Genomic DNA, 21,729 nt, shown 5'->3' with positions numbered 1-21,729 from the left:
TTTTACATTGTTGGTAGGATTATAAATTAGTATAATCACTGTGGAAATCAATATGGAGGTTCCTCAAAAGACTAGGCATGAAACCACCTTATGACTCAGCTATACCAATCCTAAGTATTTATTCTAAAGAATTAAAGCTGTCATACTATAGTGATACATATATGCCCACATTTATAGCAGCATGATTCACAATAGGTGTCCATTAATGGATGAATGGAAAAAGAATACACACACACACACACACACACACACACACACACAATGGAGGGTTTTTAAAAAATTTTTTTAAGTTGTAGATGGACACAATACCTTTATTTTATTTATTTATGTGGTGCTGAGGATTGAACCCAGTATCCCATGCATGCAAGGCAAGAGTGCTACCACTGAGATACAATCCTAGCCCCACAATGGAGTTTTATTTCAGCCATAAAGAAGAATGAAATTTTGTAATTTTCAGGCAAATAGGTAGAACTTAAGATCATTATATTAAGTGAAATAAGCCAAACTCAGAAGAAAATCAAGGGTCATGTGTTTTCTCTCATATGTGGAAGCTAGAGAGGAAAAAGGAAAAGAAATGTGGTGGTAAGGGTAGGGATCTCATCAAAGTCACCAGAGCGGGGCTGGAGTTGTAGCTTAGTGGTACAGCACTTGCTTAGCACCACATAAAAAATAAGCAAAATAAACACATTGTGTTCATCTATAACTAAAAATATTTTAAAAAACTCAGAGATCAGTAAAGGAAAGGAGGGACCAGGACCAGGTGGTGGGAGGAGGGGAGAAAGGGAAAAGTGCTGGGGAATGATATTGGCCAAACTATATTGTTATATTGTGTGCATGTGCAAACATGTAACAATAAATCCCATAATTACATACAATTATAATGCACCAATAAAAATGTGGGAGGATTTTTTTTTTCATTTTGCAATACTGGATATTGAACCTAGGGTTACTCTATCACTGAGCTACATCCCCAGACTTTGTAAATTTGAATTTTGAGATAGGTTTAAGTTCCTGAGGCTGGCCTTGAACTTGCAGTCCTCTTGCTTCAGTCTTCCAAGTTGCTTGGATGATAGGAGTACACCACCACACCTGGTCCCAGCCCTTTTTAGTTTTTATTTTGAGAAGGATCTCACTAAATTGCTTATGCTGGCCTCTAACTTGCCATCCTCCTGCCTCAGACTCTGGAATAGTGCAGAATCACACCCAGTCTGTAATTCGCATAATTTTTAAAAATTAAATTATTTGTACATTTTACACTTGTATTTAGTCAGAGATTGCTAGTTACAGGTCCCAGACTGATTATAGGATGCCAGTGTAGGAGACACTCAATTTAGAGCCACTGCCCTCAATACCATTTTACACTCTCAGCATCCCAGTCCAAGGAGATCACACAACCCTGATAGAGAAAAGTAGGGGTCCTTTGATGCTCTTGTCATTAACAAACAAGATTTTCTTCAGTGGAGTGATTTTGGTGGCAATAACACTTTCGTGTTATTACTCTACATCCTTAGTTACCTGTATCTGTCTATATTCTCTCTCTCTCTCTCTCTCTCTCTCTCTCTCTCTCTCTCTCTCTCTCTCTCTCTCTCTCTCACACACACACACACACACACACACACACACACTCCCACACATTCCCCACTCAGACTAAAATCTCAGCCTCCCTTCCCTGAGATCTGTCCCTTGTGTAGTCACACATATTTTAACTTGATAGTTGCTGTATTCATACTTTAGACCATATTCTTCCTTGGAAGGAATAGGTTAAAAATAAGAACTCTAGTGCTTAGGGAAGGAGGACAAGATGGGACTTGAGGGAGAGAATCAGTGGACAGAGCTAAGGTTTTAGGTTTTCTTTGCCAGATGACATATTCAAGGTCAGTTCCTTGCACATAATAAGTGCTTATAAATATTTACTGACCTACTGAATTGTGTCTGGACAGATCAAAGTCTCTCCCCCTATTCCCTCAAAAGAATTCTGAACCTCTGAGAGATAATAATATGTGTGTATAAATATATAAATATAAATATATATTATATATATAAATATATTTCTTTTTAAACAGATGAAGAAATAGGTTTAGAGAGATTTTCCATGGTCATGCCTATAATCCCAGCCACTCAGAAGGCTGAGGCAGAGGATTGCAAGTTCTAGGTCAGCCTGGGGATGTAGCTCAGTGGAAGAGCTCTTATGGATTCAATCCCCAGTATTGGAAAAAAAATTAGGATTAAAACCCGGATTTTTCTCCTTATCTAATGTTCTTTCCAATACACTAAGCTGACTGTGACAAGGAGAGCTAAACTGATCATGAAGACAGAGGCTTCTCTGGGCTTCAGTTTTCTCCACCTAAAATGGAAATAACATGAGGATGAAGGAGGTGGTCTGTAGGAACATTTATCATCTACTGTATGCAGTAGGCCATCATTTGCTGTTCATTGACTCTGACTCTGAGCCAAATGAAGAATGTTCATCTTAGAAAGGCTAATTGAAATGCGCGTATAGCTAATAAGGGTCATGGTCGTGACTGGAGCCCAAAGCTGATGACTTTTCACTAAATTAGATCCTAGAAATATCAGTGGTAAAAAAGAACAGTAAGGAACAACTCTGTTGACTATTCCAAATATATAATTCATACCATTTCTCCCCAGTTCCTAGCCACAGGAGGGGAAAAGAGTCTAAAAATATGTGTTGGTACCAATTTCTGTTTCTGAGATGGGTAATTAACAGCTGAAAACAAAGCTGTTAATTGCCACTGTTATCAATGGGTGGTCCTTCATGTAGGTTGTTTAGATGTGAAAAACAATGATGTCACAGAAACTATGTGTTTTTCCTGCTTGGCCAACTCACCCTGGTAGGTCCAGTCTTAAGGAAGTTCTGGATAGCTGTGGGTAGCAAAGACTGCACAGTGGGCCATGGTTATGCCCAGCACCTTCCCACGGACCTATGTGGTATGGTGGGGTACACATTTTCTCCTAGCATTCACTATGGCCACCAAAAACCAAGTAGCCCCTTTCCTTTTGGACCTTTAAAATTTATTAACTCAGGGCTGGGGTTGTGGCTCAGTGGTAGAGTGCTTGTCTCACATGTGTGGGGCACTGGGTTCCATCCTCAGCACCATATAAATAAATAAAATAAAGATATTGTGTTCATCTACAACTAAAATGTTTTTATTTTATTTATTCTAATTTGTTATATATGACAGCAGAATGCAATTCAATTCATATTACACAAATAGAGCACAATTTTGCATGTCTCTAGTTGTATACAAAGTAGTGTCACAGCATGTATGTTTTCATACAAGTACTTAGAGTAATGATGTCCATCCCATTCCACTGTCTTTTCTACCCCAATGCCCCCTCCCTGCCCCTCCCACCCCTTAACCCTATCTAAAGTTCATCTATCCTTCCATGCTGCCCCCACCCACCCCCCATTATGAATCAGCCTCCTTATATTGGCTTACTTCACTTAGCATTATATTCTCCAACTCCATCCATTTACCGGCAAATGCCATGATTTTATTCCCTTTTAATGCCAAGTAATATTCCATTGTGTATATATACCACATTTTCTTTATCCATTCATCTACTGAAATGAATCTAGATTGGTTCCACAATTTAGCTATTGTCAATTATGCTGCTATAAACATTGATGTGGCTGTGTCCCTGTAGTATGCTGTTTTTAAGTCCTTTGTTTATAGACTAAGGAGTAGGATAGCTGGGTCAAAGGTGCAGCCAATAAGGAAAGCAGTATGGAGATACCATTCCCAGATTTCCAAGGATCTCCATACTGCTTTCCCTATTGGCTGCACCAATTTGCATTTCCACCAGCAATGTATGAGTGTGCCTTTTTCCCCACATCCTCGACAACATTTATTGTTGTTTGTATTCTTAATAGCTGCCATACTGACTGGAGTGAGATGAAATATTAGAGTGGTTTTGATTTTCATTTCTCTAATTGCTAGAGATGTTGAATATTTTTTCATATATTTGTTGATTGATTATATATCATCTTCTGAGACGTATCTGTTCAGGTTCTTGGCCCATTTATTAATTGGGTTATTTATTCATTTTGGGTGTTAAGATTTTTAAAAAATATTTTTTAGTTGTTGATGGACCTTTATTTTATTTATTTGTATGTAGTGCTGAGAATTGAACCCAGTGTGTCACACATGCTAGGCAAGCGCTCTACCACTGAGCTACAATCCCAACCAAGGTGTTAAGATTTTGGGGTACTTTATATGTCCTAGAGATTACTGCTCTATCTGATATGCATGTGATTAAAATTGCTCCCATTCTGTAGGCTCTATGTTCACTTCACTGATTGTTTCTTTCCTTGAGAAGAAGCTTTGTAGTTTGAATCCATCCCATTTATTGATTCTTGATTTTAATTCTTGCTCTATAGGAGTCTTATTAAGGAAATCAGGGCCTAATCTGACATGATGAAGATTTGGGTCTACTTTATCTTCTATTAAGCACAGAGTCTCTGGTTTAATTCCTAGGTCCTTGATCCATTTTGAGTTGATTTTTGTGCATGGTAAGAGATAGGGGCTTAATTTCATTTTGGTGCATATGATTTTCTAGTTTTCCTAGTACCATTTGTTGAAGAGGCTATCTTTTCTCCAATATGTTTTTGATGCTTTTGTGTAATATAAATAACTGTATTTATGTGGGTTTGTCTCTGTCTCCTCTATTCTGGTCTACAAGTCTGTTTTGGTGCCAATACCATGCTGTTTTTGTTACTATTGCTCTGTAGTATAGTTTAGGTCTGGTATAGTTATGCTACCTGTTTCACTCTTCTTGCTAAGGATTGCTTTAGCTATTCTGGGTCTCTTATTTTTCCAGATGAATTTAATTCTGCTTTTTCTATTTCTATGAGGAATTTCATTGGGATTTTGATTGGAATTGCATTAAAACTGTTTAGTACTTTTGGTAGTATGGTTATCTTGACAATATTAATTCTGCCTATCCAAGAACAAGGGAGATCTTGTTAAAAAAATTCATTAACTCAGATTTCTTCATTTCCAGCCCTTTTTATTTTTTATTTTGAGACAGGGTCTCATTGAGTTGCTGAAGGTCTCACTGAGTTGCTGAGGATAGCCCCAAACTTGCAATCCTCCTGCCTCAGCCTCTAGAGTCTCTGGAATTACAGGTGTACACCACTATGTCCAGCTCATTAACTCTGATTTTTGAGGGCCCAGTTCTGTGGCAGTGGAGCACGGATGGCTTGTGATAGGTACCAGGAAACTGGTTTGGCCTTGGGCACCATGACCTTGGGCTACCCAGCTCTCCCCTAGACTTATAAAGTAAAATAATTTGATGAAATTATCTAGATTTTCTCCCATTTTGTGATTTCTTTCCTAAGATGTTTTCTGTGTCCCTACAAATCAACAAAGTTTAAGCAGATCTCATCCCTTCCCTTCATTAATTTACAGTGTAGTGGAATTTACAATTCTACTACTTTTTTTTTAAAGAGAGAGAGAGAGAGAGAGAGAGAGAGAGAGAGAGAGAGAGAATTTTTTAACATTTATTTTTTAGTTCTTGGCCGACACAACATCTTTGTTTGTTTGTGGTGCTGAGGATCGAACCCGGGCCGCACGCATGCCAGGCAAGCGCGCTACCGCTTGAGCCACATCCCCAGCTCTCTACTACTTTCTTGATAGGCAAATTAATTAATCTGCCCCAGTTGCCTAATTTGAAAAATTGGCATGACACCTAACTATTGTGAGGACATAATGTACAAACAAACATATGGCTACTATATAAACACAGCTCAGCACCTGACACTATTAGGCCCTAACTGAGCAGCTACTCTTAATATTATAGTTGTTTCTTCAGCGTCTGTGAGGTTTGTGAAGACCCAAACACAGATGCCCTTTGTTCCCACCCTTCCTTGCCTGCCCAGGGGTCAGCACATCAGTGTTTGTCTGGCAAGGTGCCCTGTAGCCATGTCTCTGTGTGTTAGGAACTGTCCTCTCCACAGAGGAAGTCTGTATGTGACCTTGGAATCATAGAACCCAGAACTAACTATCCTGGCACGTTAGCCTGTCCAAAGGAATTGACTCCTTTGGGCTGGTAGGTGCCAGGAGCTATCAGTAGGACAGTTACTGGTGCAGCTTCTGACTGGTTGTACACTTTAATATACACTCAATAAAATAACTCTGAAAACAAAACAAAAAGCAGTGTTCTTTCTCATCTTCTGAACTCAAGGCTTTACAGCTTGGGGCAGGGATGGGCAGATGCCACGGCAGAGAAGGGGCTTGACTTGGTCCCCACTTCCCTTCCTGTGCCCTGAATCTGTCTCAGCCCATCCTTTCGCTGGTGTGACATCTCCATCCCATCTCCCTCCCTTCTCCTTTAAGGCACTCTCAGATTCTCTGTCCTGAGAACAAAGTCTTCCTGACCCTAATACTTCCATTGCAGGAGGGAGGCATCCTGGAAAGCAGAAAGTTGGGCTTGGAGTCAGGAGACCTACATTCATATCCTTTGAGTCACTTAGTGATCTTGGGCAAATCATGTAATCTCTGTGAGCCCTCCACTGGCTCCTGTTTGGGATGGTCTTAATAGGATGGATCTGTTTTCAGGATGGTGTGAAGTGTCAGTGCACCCAGTTGAGGTTTTGGTACAAAATAGGCACTGAGTAAGAGTTAGCCCAGCTTTGGTGACACTGTCATCCTGGATACTCTCCTGGCTCTTCTTTTCTTCACTGTCCACCTGTCCCTGGTCATGATGCCCTCTAAACTCTGGCTTCCTTCTCTCCTGCTCAGGACCTCGTCTATTCCAGCCCAGTGGACACAGCCCGCAAGGTACTGATGAGCCTGAGGACCTTCCTGAGGAGGAATGAAGATGTCCAAGTGGACGGTCTTATCCGAGGCCACTTCTTGCTCATCCTGCAACACCTGTTGGTGGAGCATGGTGCCTCCCCGTCAGGAGGTCAGTCTTTAGGTTCCTTGGGTATGTTTTAACCTGAAAGCCAGCCAGAAATGGGCAGCTCAGTCTTGGTGAGGTGTGTTTAGAAGAGAGAATCAGGGTTATTGCTGCAAAAGAAAAGTCAGGCCAGTGTGACATAATGTTCTAGGTTGTGTGTGTGTGTGTGTGTGTGTGTGTGTGTGTGTGTGTGTGTGTGTGTAACATGAGTGGGTGTGTTTGATGTGTGCATGAATGTCCCTACCCTTCACAGCATGTGCTCAGAGCTGTTTGTCTCAATAATGGCAGCACCCAGTGGAAAGAAGAGAGAAATCTGGGAGGGGATGGAAGCCAGCTGTGCTCTGGGAAGGAGTTGGATCTGTGATATGTTGGAAACTCCCAGTAAGATCCAGGATAGTTTCCAAGTCTGGAATGGGACCCCTGGAGTCAAGGAAGCTCAATTTTTGGTATATTATAAAGATACTGAAAATTGGGATGGGTTTGTCTTTCCTATTTTTAGAGAGACTATATATTTTTAACCAAATTTCTGAGCCATCAAGACAAAGTGGGAGAAGATTCATGATGTATTTGGTCCAGTCCTGCCTGAGGACTGGGATTTAGAGGTAGATTTAAGAGCATCTGAAGGACCTAATTCTTTCTTTGCAAGGAAGAACCAGACATGTCTAACTGCTAATACTGCAGAAGAACCACAGATTTAGTGGGAATGTATAGTGGAAAGGCCATAGGCACAGAATTCAGATGTGGGTTCAAGTCTTGGTCCTATGTCTCAGTCTGTTACAGCTATTATTACAGAATACCATAGACAGTGACTTAGAAATAAATTATTTCCTCACAGTTCTGAAGGCTGGGAAATCCAAAATCAAGTTACCAGCAGACTTGGTGTCTGGGGAAGCTCCATTTGCTGCTTCATAGACATCTTACTGTGTTCTCACACACGGTAGAAGAGGCAAGGGAAGGAACTTTTTGGAATTCCTTTTCTAAGGGCACTAATCCCATTCACAAGAGCTCTGCCTTATGACATAGTCACCTAACAAAGATCCCACTTTCTAATACCATTACACATTGGGATTAAGATTTCAGCATAGCCAGGCATGGTGTTGCATGCCTGTAATCCCAGTGGCTCAGGAGGCTGAGGCAGGAGGATCATGACAGCCTCAGCAACTTAACAAGACACTAAGCAACTCAGTGAGACCCTGCCTCTAAAATAAAAAAAAAAAAAAAAAAAAAGGTGGGTTTATGGCTCAGTGGTTAAGTGCCCCTGAGTTCAATCCCTAGTACAAATGAATGAACAAGCAAATATTTTAGTGTAGGAATTTTGTAGGTCACAAACATTCAGACTACAGAACCTTGCCCTTCTCTAGCTGTGGACCTTGAAGAGAAGAAAAAAGCCAGTTGGCCACTGTGAGCCTCAATTTCTTAACTGCAGAATAGAAATAACAATATTTGCTTCTTGTTTTTTTTGTATCGGAGATTGAACTAAGGGGCACTTGATCACTGAACCACATTCACAGTCCTTTCTTGAATTTTTTAGACACAGGGTCTCACTGAGATGCTTAGTGCCTTGCTAAGTTGCTGAGGCTGGTTTTGAACTTGAGATCCTCCTGTCTCAGCCGTCTGAGCCGCTGGGATTACAGGTGTGAGCTGCTGTGCCCGGCTTCACCTGGTTTTTAATACATTAAATGAAATAATGAATTTCTGGTACCAATCCCAGAGTTATCACTCCGTGTATCTGTTGCCGTGTCCCCCATGAAGAAGGAAGAAGTGGCAAATCCCAAGAAACCACCTGATCCTTTGGAAATAGAGAATTCAGCCTCTGATTCAGGGCTGTTTATGGCAGGGTGAGATATCTGACCTTCAGGTGATCTGAGCTCAGGCTCCTGACCAGCCCTGCTTCTTGACAGCCTCGGGGAACCTGCCACTGCTGCTGAGCCTCCTCTCTTTGGTACAGCTGAGGAACAAATCAGAGCAAGAACTGGACAGCATGGCCATGAAACTGCTTCACCAAGGTGCCTCCCTGCTTGGGACAGTGCCAAGGGCCCAGGGCTAGACCTACAGTATGCTAGTGTTCTCTTTTTCCTTCCATCCTTTCATTTCTTTGGAAGAAGCTAGCAGCTCAGTCTGTCCCCAGGGGATTCTTGCTGAGAGATCTTTTGGGGGTTCCTCTGCTTGTTCTCAGGGAGTGTTTGGGAAACTCCCTCACCCTCATCGCTGGCCAATACCTGTGTTGACAGGCACAAGCTCTGTAGTAAGGAAGGCCCAGGCTTGCATGTTAGATCAGTCACTAGCTATGTGGTGTTCGGCAGTCACCTTACTCATACCAAACCTAGGCTCCTACTAGGGAAGATAATGATACTTCCCTGATGTTGAGATTAGGAATGCCTGGTCTGATAGATGCAGAAGGCCACATAGTGCTTGGCACATGGTAGGTCTTTAGCAAATACTAGCTGTGTCAATTCATGTTTCCTGGGACCAAGTCAGCTCTCCACCTCATTGCACAGCCGACTCAGCTCTGATGACCCCGCTCACAGTTCTCTAGGTGTCTTTCCTATGCACACCCTTCTCCTCATTAGAACCATTTACTGTTCATGAATGCAGTTATTGATTCATAGGCAGCACCTGCAGGAAGAATTGTTGAGACAATTGTTTGAAATTAATGGAAAAATGACTTGTTTTCTATGTCTGTAGACTCAGGCTTGGGCTACAGGGGAGGAGGGGACACTTTTCCTGCCAGAGCATAGTCTTTGTCAAGAGATGATCAGTGTCAGGCTCAGAAAGGGTCTCTGGGGATGGCTGCAGACCCTGCTACTGCCTGGTGCTGGTCATCACTACTCTCCTGTCTGACCAAGGCTACCATCAAGCTGGAAGGAGATCTGTGTGTAACAAAAATAAGCCTTCAAAAGGGCCTCTAACAAAAAGGAGTAAGAGGCTGAAATCTATGTGTGATGTAGTAACCATTTATCTGTAATATTTATCTGTAATTGAGGACTTTTATTTGAGAGCACTGGGAGGAGAAGACTATGGTTCAAGAGGGGAGACGACAATGGGGAGAGACCTGCTTGTTGGGTTGACCACAAGCCAATGAGAAGTCAGAATGTAATATGGCTATTAAAAGTAAACAAGAATTTAGTAAGGTTTAGGGAGATAGGGAGTGGTAATTCCCAGGAGGAGAAGGAAATGTTCTATAGATGTCTACTCTTCAGTGTAATATCTGCTCTGTTAAGGGATGGGGAATGCAGAAGAGGACCTAATCTTGCCTCAAGAGATGGATTTGTTGGGGAGGTGAACTTTGAGCTGAATCTTGATTGCTGACTAATAGTTAAGAAGTTAGCCAGAGGGAGATGATATAGAGAGAGGATATGGCAAGAGCTGGGAACTGTGTGTGATTATGACAGAGTTCCCATGGGAAGGCAGTGTGCTCCATTGCTAGGAGAATTGGGAGGCCAGATGATCTCATGGAGCAAGGACTCATGCTAAGGTGATAGGTTGGCCTAGATGACCTCTAGAGACCCTTGCATTCTGGAGTCTGTGACAGCATATACACAGTTAAAGGATGCCCTTGACTAGCTCCACCTACACAGTCTGTTCTGGCTAATCTGCAGCTGTGGGCAGCATCCCTGGGTTATTCAGATAAAGGGTGTGAATATACCTTCAAGTTTGTCACTTTCCACTGGCTGAAATGTCAGGAGCACTTAGTTTGTGCTTGCTCCCCAAGACTGAAGTCTGAAATCAATAGTTGTGGGCTCTCATCTGTGAGAAGTGTGACTGCTGGTGTGCATTAAAGCCACGGACTACTGCTCAGTAGGCCACTGGAGACTCATTTCTTACAGTGAGCAAACTGTGTGGGAAGTGCAGTCCCAATGATGTGGACATCCTGCAGCCTTCCTTCAACTTCCTGTACTGGAGCCTGCATCAGACCACGCTCAGCAGTCAGAAAAGAGGTGCAGGGCCCAGGGGGGGACAGCGAAGAGGAAGGGTACTGGGCAGTATTTGTGACCATCAATTTTTTTTTTTGTCTTAAAAAAATAACTAGGGGTGTGTGTGTGGCTCATGGTCATAGATCCTCTCTGGTTCTGAGAACCTGTGGTTTTCAATGATTCTGGGACTCTTAGGGCCTCATGCTAATTCTTTTGTTTATTTTCATATGCTTGAAGCCTCATTAGGTGCTGATCATCTGGTGCTCCTGTGTAACATGTGGTCCTTGCCCTGCCTTTCCCCTATAGCTGCTGCAGTGCTCTTGAGCACCACAGCCCTGATAGAGCTTCTGGAGAAGATGCTGGCACTAACCTGGACAGAGATGGGCTCTCCCACCTGGGCAGAGGCAAGCTCTCCCAGGACTGCACTGCTGTGCTCTGCCTGGCTGCTCACCGCCTCCTTTTCTGCCCAGCAACACAGTGGCAGTTTGCAGGTTAGTCTCTCACTCCACAACTTTGAGGCATGGGATGGCACTTCAAAGAAGTAATGAAAAGCCTGAATTCTGGCCCCAACTCTCTGGCTTCTTAATTGTGTGAGCTTGGCAAGGTACTTAACTACTTCTGAGTTTGTTTCTTTACCTACAAACTGGTGCAAAAATCTCACAGTTGCTGTAAAGTTGATTTAAATTAATCTTTTTAACACACATGAATCATCTACATGCCAAGCTGTATTCTTGGAACAAGAGGAATAAAAAAAGGAATATAGCATTTTCCCTGTGCTTAAGGGACTTGTAGTTCAAGCAAAGCCTCAAAGTAAGAAAGATTATACCCAGTGAAGATTATGGTGAAAGACACTCAAGGTAGAGTATATGTGGTAAAGACATGAAGCTGCACAAAGTTAGGACATAGGGTCCATATTTGGAGAGAAGTAAGGTACTCTCTGTGGCTAGAATGTGAGTAGGAGAATGTGAATGGTGTAGGTCAGATTGGACAGGGAGCCAGGAGCCAGCCCATGACCTTGAAATGCTGAAGGGCAATCTGTGAAGTGCCACACATGGTTAGCTGTCTTTGTTAGTATTCCGGAAGGTGATACAGATAATGGAAGAGCAGTGGGTATATCCACAGGGCACCTCTGTTTCTCCCTGCCTCTCTCTCCTGTGTCTTGACATCACATATGCAATTCCCCAGAGGGCTGCTTCACATTCAGGTATCTCCCCAAGGCTGGCTGCTCCTCCCAGACAAAAATCATCCTGACTCATGGGGTGGTGACAAGCTGCAGCAGATCTACACTGGCAGACCTTGAAGGTTGTTGCATATGGTTGATTTGAGACAGGAACCTTTCCCTGGGACTTGCACTTTGTCCATGGCTCTGCCCTGGCCCTCGACTTACACCTGGCCAGTCATCTGTGTTCCTCTGTCTTTACCACATATACTCTACCTTGATCTGATTATCAGTCCTTGCCCCCTGTGTTTACCATCTCCTAGTTAGCAGCTCATCCTCCACTGCATGTCCTGTCATCTGTCCTCACTCTCTCAGACTCCTTTGGCAGTTTTTTTTGTCTTGGCTTGGCCCTCTGCAGCCTTACTCCTGTCATTTCTACCCTTCTTTCCTGTCTGCTGGTCAAGTGTGTGTTTTTTTCTCAATCAGCTCTGCTCTTTCACATCTCTATAATTATGTTGGTACTGGGAACAGAACCTAGGGACACTTCACCATTGAGCTACATCTCTAGCCCTTTTTATTTTTTTGAGGCAAGTTTCGCTAAGTTGATGAGGTCGGTCTCAAGTTTGCAATCCTCCTATCTCAGCCTCCCAAGTTGCTGAGATGACAGGTGTGCACCACTGCACTCAATTTCTTTTTTTTTCTTTTTAAGAGAGAGAGAGAGAGAGAGAGAATTTTAATATTTATTTTTTAGTTTTTGGCGGACACAACATCTTTGTTTGTATGTGGTGCTGAGGATCGAACCTGGGCCACACGCATGCCAGGCGAGCGCGTTACCGCTTGAGCCACATCCCCAGCCCCACTGCACTCAATTTCATTTATTTATTTAAAAAGTTATTTTAGTTGTAGATGGACATGATACCTTTATTTTATTTATTTTTATGTGGTGCTAAGGATCAAACCCAGTACCTCACAGGTGCTAGATGAATGTTCTACCACTGAACCACAACCCCAGCCCTACATTTATTTTTAATACACTTTATTTTAGGAACAGTTTTACATAGATTTGTAGAAAAATCAAGCAGGTAGTACAGAGTTCCCATATAAGTTTTTATATTAGCATGACATCTCCATATTTTTTTAATATTTATTTTTAGTTGTAGTTGGACACAATACTTTTATTTTATTAATCTATTTTTATGTAGTGCTGAGGTTAGAACCCAGGGCCTTGCACATGCTAGGCAAGCACTCTACCACAGAGCCACAACCCCAGCCCTCTCCATATGTTTTTACAGGTTGATTCTTCTGCCAAGAACCTGCTGCTTCCATCAGCCAACAGAGAGTTTTAAGGTTTTTTTTCAGTGCTGGGGGTTAAACTCTGGGCCTTGTGCATGCTAGACAAGTGTTCTACCACTGAGCCAGCCCAATAGGGATTTAAAAAAAACTTTTTACTTAATTTTTAAAAAAATTTATACATGACAGTGGAATGCATTATAATTCATATTACACATACAGAGCACAATTTTCACATCCCTGGTTGTATACAAAATATATTCACACCAATTTGTGTGTTCATACCTGTACTTTGGATAATGATGACCATCACATTCCACCTTCATTTCTAACCCCATGCTTGCTCCCTTCTCCTCCCACCCCTCTGCCTTATCTAGAGTTCATCTATTCCCCCCATGCTCCACCCCGCTACCCCACTATGAATCAGTCTCTTTATGTCAGAGAAAACATTCAGCATTTGCTTTTTTGGGATTGGCTAACTTCAGTTAGCATTATCTCCTCCAGCTCCATCCATTCACCTGCAAATGCCATGATTTCATTATCTTTTATTGCTGAGTAATATTCCATTGTGTATAAATGCCACATTTTAAAAATCCATTCATCTACTGAAGGGTATCTAGGTTGGTTTCACAACTTAGCTATTGTGAATTTTGTTGCTTTAAACATTGATGTGGCTGTGTCCCTGTAGTATGCTGTTTTTAAGTCCTTTGTTTATAGACCAAGGAGTAGGATAGCTGGGTCAAAAGGTGGTTGTATTCCCAGTTTTCCAAGGAATCTCCATACTGCTTTCCCTATTGGCTGCACCAATTTGCAGTTCCAAAAACAAAAACAAAACAAAACAAAAAAAACAATTTGCAGTTCCACCAGCAATGTATGAGTGTGCCTTTTTCCCCACATCCTCGCCAACACTTATTGTTGTTTGTATTCTTAATAGCTGCCATTCTGACTAGAGTGAGATGAAATCTTAGAGTGGTTTTGATTTGCATTTCTCTAATTGCTAGAGATGTTGAACATTTCTTCATATATTTGTTGATTGATTGTATATCGTCTTCTGAGACGGGTCTATTCAGGTCCTTTGCCCATTTATTGATTGGGTTATTTGGTTTTTTGGTGTTTAGCTTTTTGAATTCTTTATATTCCTTCAAGATTAGTGCTCTATCTGATGTGCTTGTGGTAAAGATTTTCTCCCAATCTGTAGGCTCTCTATTCATCTCACTAGTTGTTTCTTTTGCTGAGAAGAAACTTTTTAGTTTGAATAAGAAACTTAAACAAGGAACTGCTTTGTGTCAAACTGTGACACAGCCAAGCAGAGTAGTAGTTCCTGCCCTTAGGCAGCTTGTGCTGAGAACAGTGTGACATTCAGTGCATGTTCACCAAGGTTGATCCTCAACTTTCCCTTACAGTTGCTCTGAAGGGAGGATGCAGGAGGTGTAGTCCTCATTTCATGAAGGAAGAAAGTGAGGCAGGCTGATAAAGGTGGAGTGACTTGCCAAGACCACACGGGAAGTGGCAGAGCAGGGTTTTGATTTTCATGTCTAACTACAAGTCTTCTGAGTTAGGTGGGCGATGGTAGAGCCAGAGACAGAACCACAGATAAAGCTAGTGAAGTCTCTCTCGTGGAGGAGGCCATTGAAGATAGGGGAGATTTGGGAGAATAGTTAGTTCTTTAGATACAGGCATGATTTTCCTCCTTACACTCCTGAAGCCAGGTAAGTCTGAGAAGACTCTGTATGGCCTCCTCTGTCCCCTTACAATGCAGAGGGTATGTATGTGGTGTGGGGGGTGGGAAAGGTATGGGGTCAGGCTATTTTCTGCCTAGGCTCCCAGAACTGGGGCTTAGCCTTTTACCCCCTGCCCTGCCAGGTTCACCAGACACTGTCCGTGGAACTGGACCAATTATTGAAGGCCCTCAGCTTTCCGAAGAAAAAGCCTGCACTGCTGTCAGGTGTGGGCCCTGGAGTCTCCATTAGAAAACGAGCTTTTCTTCTAGATTCTGAGATAGGCCCCCCACCCAAACCAGCCTGTGGTCACTCCATAATTATCTCATCTCCTCTCCTGTGACAGAGTTGGGTGGGATGTAGGAAAAGAGGTAGGAACTGGGTGTGAGGAGTCTTCTGCTTTTAGCTGCCATCTTACGTTTCCTGCGGACAGCACTGCAGCAAAACTTTTCCTCTGCCCTGGTGGCCCTGGTACCCTCAGGGTCCCAGCCACTGCCAGCTCCCGAGGATAATATTCTAGCTCCATTGGGAACATCACAAGTGCTGGCCCTGGTGATTGGACTACAGAACCTCCTTGTTCAGGTAAGGCCCTTGCTGAGTGGGACCTTGGCCGTGGGAACTGCTTCTCTTAGGGCAATAACAAGAGGGGGTGTTGCCTGTCAAGAGCCTGGTATTCTCAACAGGTCCTGGAGGGTGGTTGGTTGAGACTTTTCAAGCTACAGTGACAGAAATGAAGCATAAATTGAGCTCCTGACTAAGAAGTCCAGGGGTCACAAATGGCCTCAGGCACAGCAGGGTCCCAGAGCCTTAGACAGTGCCATCAGAACTCTGCTTCTACCTTTTGGTTCTTCATTCCTCACTGTCAGCTTTGACCTCAAAAGGATGGTAGGATGAGCAATAGCAGCTCCAGGCTTACATCCTCTCAGTGGAAAGAAACTTTCTCTTTCCCAGAAGTTTTTAGAATTGAGTCTCATTAGCCTGGTGTGGGTAGTGCACCCATCACCATGGCCAAGATGTGGATGTTCTGATTGGCATGGCCTGTGCCTTCTCCTGGAGCTGGAGTGTATGAGTGTATGGCCACCTCTTCACAGCCCACATGGACTGAACCTGAAGGAAAATTGTTACCAGAAGAAGGAATGGATCTTGGGCAAGCAACACAGATGTTCATCACCTCAGAAGAATGTTTTATAGTTCAGAGTCCTTGGAGATCATTTTTTATCCAACCATTATATACTGAGCCTCTCCACTTAGTATCAGGACCTGTGAAGGATGTTGGGGGTCCTGGGAGTGGGCCCTGTGTTTGGTTGCTTAGGCTGAATCTTGTCCTGTGTTGCATCTATGCACAAGGCTCTGGGCTCTTCAGGGATCACGTAGCTGTCATGACAGGCACTCAGCTCTCTGTTTTAAGTTTTCCATTTTCATACTAGTATCCCCCACCAGAGTGTGAGAGAGCCTCAAGGACAGGGACTTAGTCTGGTTCATCTTTGTATCTCTTTTCCCTTTGGGGGCTCAAAACTAGTTAAGAATTCAGGAGTTTGATGAAAATTAATATGTCAGCTTTTTTTGCTGATAAACATATAGTGAAGAATGGCTGGGACTTGAATTAGAATGTTTTATTTTGTTGCCGGAAATTTCTAAACATTCAGCAAATATAAGAGAATTTTATAATGAACACCCATCCACCCACCACTTAGTCTCTACCATTAATATTTTGCTATACTTCATCATATCTATCCAAAATGAACTTTTAAACCATTCTTTCTCCTAGACAGATGAGCTGGCTCACAAGAGGGAAAAAATGTGCTGCATTATGGAAACTTAGCCAGCTGGCCACAATCTTAAGAGTTTAAATTTATGGGAGCAGGAACTTTAATACCTTAATTCTGGGTGGCACTTAATTCAGGTGTTAAGCTAGCATCTTGTCTGTTAGATAAGTCCCTCCTTAGTGCAAGAAATGCTTTTTATCTAATAGGGAGGGGGAAATGATTCCCTTATACATGATAAGAACATAGAGCTTGGCACAGAATTGGCATCAAGTATTTTGTTGAATGAAAAAATGAGGACACAGTAAACAAGATATGATTCTAGCCATTTAGGCACTCCACAGATTGTAGGAAACACATAAAGCCAGTCCCACAATAACACATTAACCAATGAATGGATTAATCACCTCCCAAAAGTCCCATCTCTCAAATACCATTAACAAATGCCTTTGGGAATTAAGTTTCCAAAACATGAAATTTGGGAGATAAATTTAAATCATTGCAGAGCTCTTTCAGGCTGGCTTCTGACTCAAATCTAGCTGCTACATTCCTGGGGAAATTGGGTAAGGGGAAAAGGGTAGGTCTGCCCAGAGAAGAGGCAGATAGCTTTCTTACTCAGACTTGTCTTTCTGTTTTCGGTGGGAGTGGAATATGTTGTTATAAGATTGGTATTTCAGGAGCTAATTAGTTTTATAGACTTGAATGAACTCAGGATCATTTCGACAGGAGCAGATGCTAATGTCAGGTTAAGGATTCTATGAGAGTAGGAGGTGAAGAGGATGGGAGAGAGAATACAGTGTGCTGAGTGCCTGCTCTCTGCAAGGCACTTGACCATCATATGACTTCTTTATAAAGTGGACATGGGAATAGTCCCAGAGACGTTAAGTAATACACCTGTGATCAGACACCTTCAGGTCAGGATTCAAAGGTAGGTCTTTTTGGTCACAAAATTCATATTCTTTCAGTGTCCCAGGAAATACATCTTGGTAACAGGAGCTATTGTTATTTGAGCAATAGTCCTTAGTTTTCCTAATGCCCAGCCCCCGGCTCCTCACCCACCATCCAGGGATTGAATGAATGCAGGGTTAATTAAAGTGGCAGTAGGGCCAGAGCTCCTCATTAGGTGAGAAAACTGTGGCATGCTGACCCATGGCTATATATAGTCTTGGGTACCTGGGAAAAGGCCAGAAGTGCCTACCTGTTGAATTAATTTTAGATTAGAGAAGAAGAAAGGGTGCTGGATCTGGAATAAGGAGACCTTTGTTTTAGCTTAGACCTGCCACCCAGGTAGCCTCAAGTCAAGTGCTTTCTCTGGGCCTCAGTTTGCTTGGTTATAAAACGGGATGGGTGGATTAGCTCAACCATTTCACACCATGTGCCTTGAATACTTTTGGAGTTCTGTGGAGAAGGTTCAGGGTTGCTTAAAGATGGGAGAACTTTTCCTTGTGCATTGCATGAAGACATTCACCACTATTGAGAGTTTACTTAGTGCCAAGCACCATTAAACACTACTTCCACTTTCTCATATAGCCCTCTCTGCAAGCCACATAATCTTTTTGTTCCCACTCAACAAGATTAAGTAAGTTGTTCAGGGTCACACAAATGGTAAGAGAACAAGCAAGGATTCAGATAGACTGAAGTCTGCTTTGATACTTAACCTCTAGGCCACACATGCCTGTTCCAAAGAGAGCATGATAATAGCACAGGATTTTGTTAGGTGGCTTTTTTTAAAAAAATAGTTTTATTGAGCTATAAATTACATATTATAAATTTCACCAATTTTTAAAAATATTTTTTAGTTGAAGATAGACACAATACCTTTATTTATTTATTTATTTATTTATTTATTTTTATGTGGTGCCAGGGATCAAATCCAGTGCCTCATGCATGCTAGGCAAGCACTTTACCACTGAGCCACAACCCCAACCCTAAAATTCACCAATTTTTAACTGTACAATTAGATGAGTTTTGACAATTTGAAAGTTTCCTCATTTTCCTTTGCTGTTTCTTTTGACAATTTGAAAGTTTCCTCATTTTCCTTTGCTTCCCATCTCTGACCCTTGACAAACTTTAGTCTGCTTTCTGTCACTAAACTATTACCTTTTTAGAATTTCATATAAATTATATGATATATGGTGGTGTGTGTCTAGCTTCCTTTACTTAGCTTAATGCTTTTGAGATCCATTAGTATTGTTATGTGTATCAGTAATTCATTTCTTTTTTTTAATATTTATTTGTTGTAGTTGGAACAATTCCTTTATTTCACTTATTTATTTTTATATGGTGGTGAGGATCGAACCAAGGGTCTCGCATGTGCAAGGCGGGCACTCTACCGCTGAGCCACAACCCCAGCCCCTCAGTAATTCATTTCTTCTTTTATTTTATTTTTAAAAAAATATTTATTTATTTCTTTATTTTTTAGGCGGACACAAGATCTTTGTTTGTATGTGGTGCTGAGGATCGAACCCAGGCCGTACACATGCCAGGCGAGCATGCTACCGCTTGAGCCACATCCCCAGCCCCCTCATTTCTTCTTTTAAATTTTTTAAAAATTTCAGTTGTAGATGAGACTTTTATTATTTATTTATATGCAGTGCTGAGAATTGAACCCAGTGCCTCACATGTGCTAGGCAAGTGATCTACCACTGAGCTGCAACCCCAGCCCCTAATTCATTTCTTTTTATTGTTAAATTATATTCCTTTATATGGCTATATTATATTTATTTATTCCACATACTGATGGACATTTGGGATTTCCAGATTTTTAGCATTATGAATAAAGTTGCTTTTAATACTGAAGTACAAACCTTCTCCTTCTCTCCTTCTTCTTTTTTTTTTTTTTTTTGGTGCTGGCCATTGAACCCAGGGCCTTGTGCATGCATGCCAGGCAAGCACAGTACCAACTGAGCTATATCCCCAGCCCCTGAAGTACAAATCTTTATGTGGATATATGTTTTTATTTCTCTTGGGTAAATACCTAGAAGTGGACCTGCTGGGTCAAATGATGCATTAGTGTTTTATTGCTTTGTAACAAAATACCAAAAACTTAATGGCCTAAACATTCATTTATAATTTCACAATTCAGTAGGTTATATGTTTGGGTAGGCTTAGCCAGGTTCTCCACTTAGGGTTCCACAAGGCTGAAATCAAAGTATTAACTAGGCGGGGTGCTTCCCTGGGACAAATGGATTCTTCCTAAGGGACTTCTTTCAGCTCTTTAAGGTTACTCAAATTCTTTCTCACAGGTCCTCTCCAGCTTCAAACCAGCAGTAGCACATCGAGTCTTTTTCACACTTTAACTTGCTGATTCTTCTTCTGTCATCAGATAGACAACTCTGCTTCTAAAGGGTTCATGTAATTAGTTTGGGCCCATCTGAACAATCTCCCTTTTTCCATATAATAAAATCACAGGAGATCATCTGAGTAAAAGTCATGGGCCATCTTAAAATTCTGCCAACCACATAAGGTACTTACGTTTAACTTTATAGGAAACCGCCAAGTTGTTTTCCAAAGTGGCTATACCATTTTACCTTTCCAATAAGAGTTCCAATTTCTCCACATTCTCACCAACATTTGGTATTGTCAGTCTTTTCAAGTTTAGTCATTGGTGAGTATGTACTTGTATCTCTTGATAGTGTTATTTTGCATTTTTCTGACTGATGATAATGAGATTTTTTTTCATGTGATCATTAGCATAAAATTTTGTTTGATGAAAAGTTTCTGTTTTTGAAAAATTGGTTGAAACCCACTCGCCTAGATAAACTGTGGAGTCTTCCAATGTCTGTAATATGTGAATCTCTCAGTAGGGCCCAAGGTCCATCTTCTTTTCTGAAACAAAATTCTGTCTTGAAAAAGGCATTGTGCTCTGTTTATGGGTGATAGATGAAGACAAGAATTCTTAATTATCTACATGGCCATATCCCAAATCTTAAATTCTGAGATCCAAATAACTCTTGATTACCAAATGTTTTTTTTTCTTAGTTAACACCAAAACCTATTGGTAGCAAAATGTGACCCTAATTCCTTTCTTGTTTTTGCTTTTTGTCTTGTTTTGCAGAAGGACCCTCTATTGTCACAGGGCTGCGTTGGCTGCCTGGAGGCCTTGCTTGACTACGTGTATGCCCGGAGCCCAGACCTTGGTAGAAATCTTCCTCATTCTATGTTGTTCCCCTGGGGGAGATTAGAGGAGGTCAGCCCTTGCTACCTTTCTTTCAAAGGTTTCCATCCCCTGTTGTGTAATTCATACTCATCTTGTTTAATTCTTTTAATAATACCGTAAAGGTACTATCATACCCTTTATAAACATGAGAACACTGAGGTTCAGAGAGGTCAGGTGACCTACCCAGCCATGGTCTCAAAATGCTCTTAAATGGCAGAGCCCTTCCTGTTGCCTGCCTCCCACAATCATGGGATATACTGTTTCACTGAGCCAGTCAGAACAGATGGATAGATAGCTCAGGAAAGAAAGAAACCTGTTGGAGCAGGCTATCCAATGGCCTGCCTGAAGCTGGGTCACTAGGAGAAGCTTATCACTAGGACAAGTGTCAGCCTAGTCCTCAGGGCTTTGGAAAAGCAGCATTAACCCCCTGGGGGACTGGTTTTGCCTGCAGCTCTCCATGTGGCCTCCCAGCCCTGGAATAGGTTTTTGCTGTTTACTCTCTTGGATGCTGGAGAAAATTCCTTCCTTAGATCCGAGATATTGAGGCTTATGACACTGGTAAGTACAGAAACAATGGCCCTATGGTCTGAAAAATGTCATGAGCTGGGTGGTGCTGAAGAGACTTGGGACATTTGTTTTAGATAACCCTTATCCTCAAATAAGGCAGAGGGGCTTAGTGGACCTCCGACTCCAAGAGGCCTCCTCACAGAATTCATTTGAATATCCAATATCCTCACCCCAAAGACCCTGACCCTTTTCTCTTATTTCTGTCACCACATGCCAAGTCTGCCCAGGATGTCAGTGA

At 42.0% G+C, this 21,729-nt stretch overlaps 1 protein-coding gene across 7 annotated transcripts in view; it reads left to right on the top strand.

Annotated features, from left to right (window-relative positions):
* Mei1 (meiotic double-stranded break formation protein 1) overlaps nucleotides 1-21,729 on the top strand; it is an 80,004-nt gene that overhangs the window by 56,622 nt on the left and 1,653 nt on the right. For 4 of the 7 annotated variants that reach the window (XM_078052667.1, XM_078052666.1, XM_078052665.1 and 1 more), the window contains 8 exons: nucleotides 6,762-6,927; nucleotides 8,823-8,927; nucleotides 10,749-10,859; nucleotides 11,142-11,326; nucleotides 15,148-15,229; nucleotides 15,409-15,584; nucleotides 20,823-20,904; nucleotides 21,376-21,482. In XM_078052667.1, the coding sequence (XP_077908793.1) occupies nucleotides 6,762-6,927; nucleotides 8,823-8,927; nucleotides 10,749-10,859; nucleotides 11,142-11,326; nucleotides 15,148-15,229; nucleotides 15,409-15,584; nucleotides 20,823-20,904; nucleotides 21,376-21,482 (1,014 nt within the window). The remainder of the gene's footprint in view (nucleotides 1-6,761; nucleotides 6,928-8,822; nucleotides 8,928-10,748; nucleotides 10,860-11,141; nucleotides 11,327-15,147; nucleotides 15,230-15,408; nucleotides 15,585-20,822; nucleotides 20,905-21,375; nucleotides 21,483-21,729) is intronic. The other 3 variants (XM_078052662.1, XM_078052663.1, XM_078052664.1) reach the window with 3 other exon arrangements.

This window comes from Ictidomys tridecemlineatus, chromosome 6 (genome assembly GCF_052094955.1).
Source record: "Ictidomys tridecemlineatus isolate mIctTri1 chromosome 6, mIctTri1.hap1, whole genome shotgun sequence".
NCBI classification, from domain to species: Eukaryota; Metazoa; Chordata; class Mammalia; order Rodentia; family Sciuridae; genus Ictidomys; species Ictidomys tridecemlineatus.
This window is presented reverse-complemented; position numbering and strand designations above follow the sequence as displayed.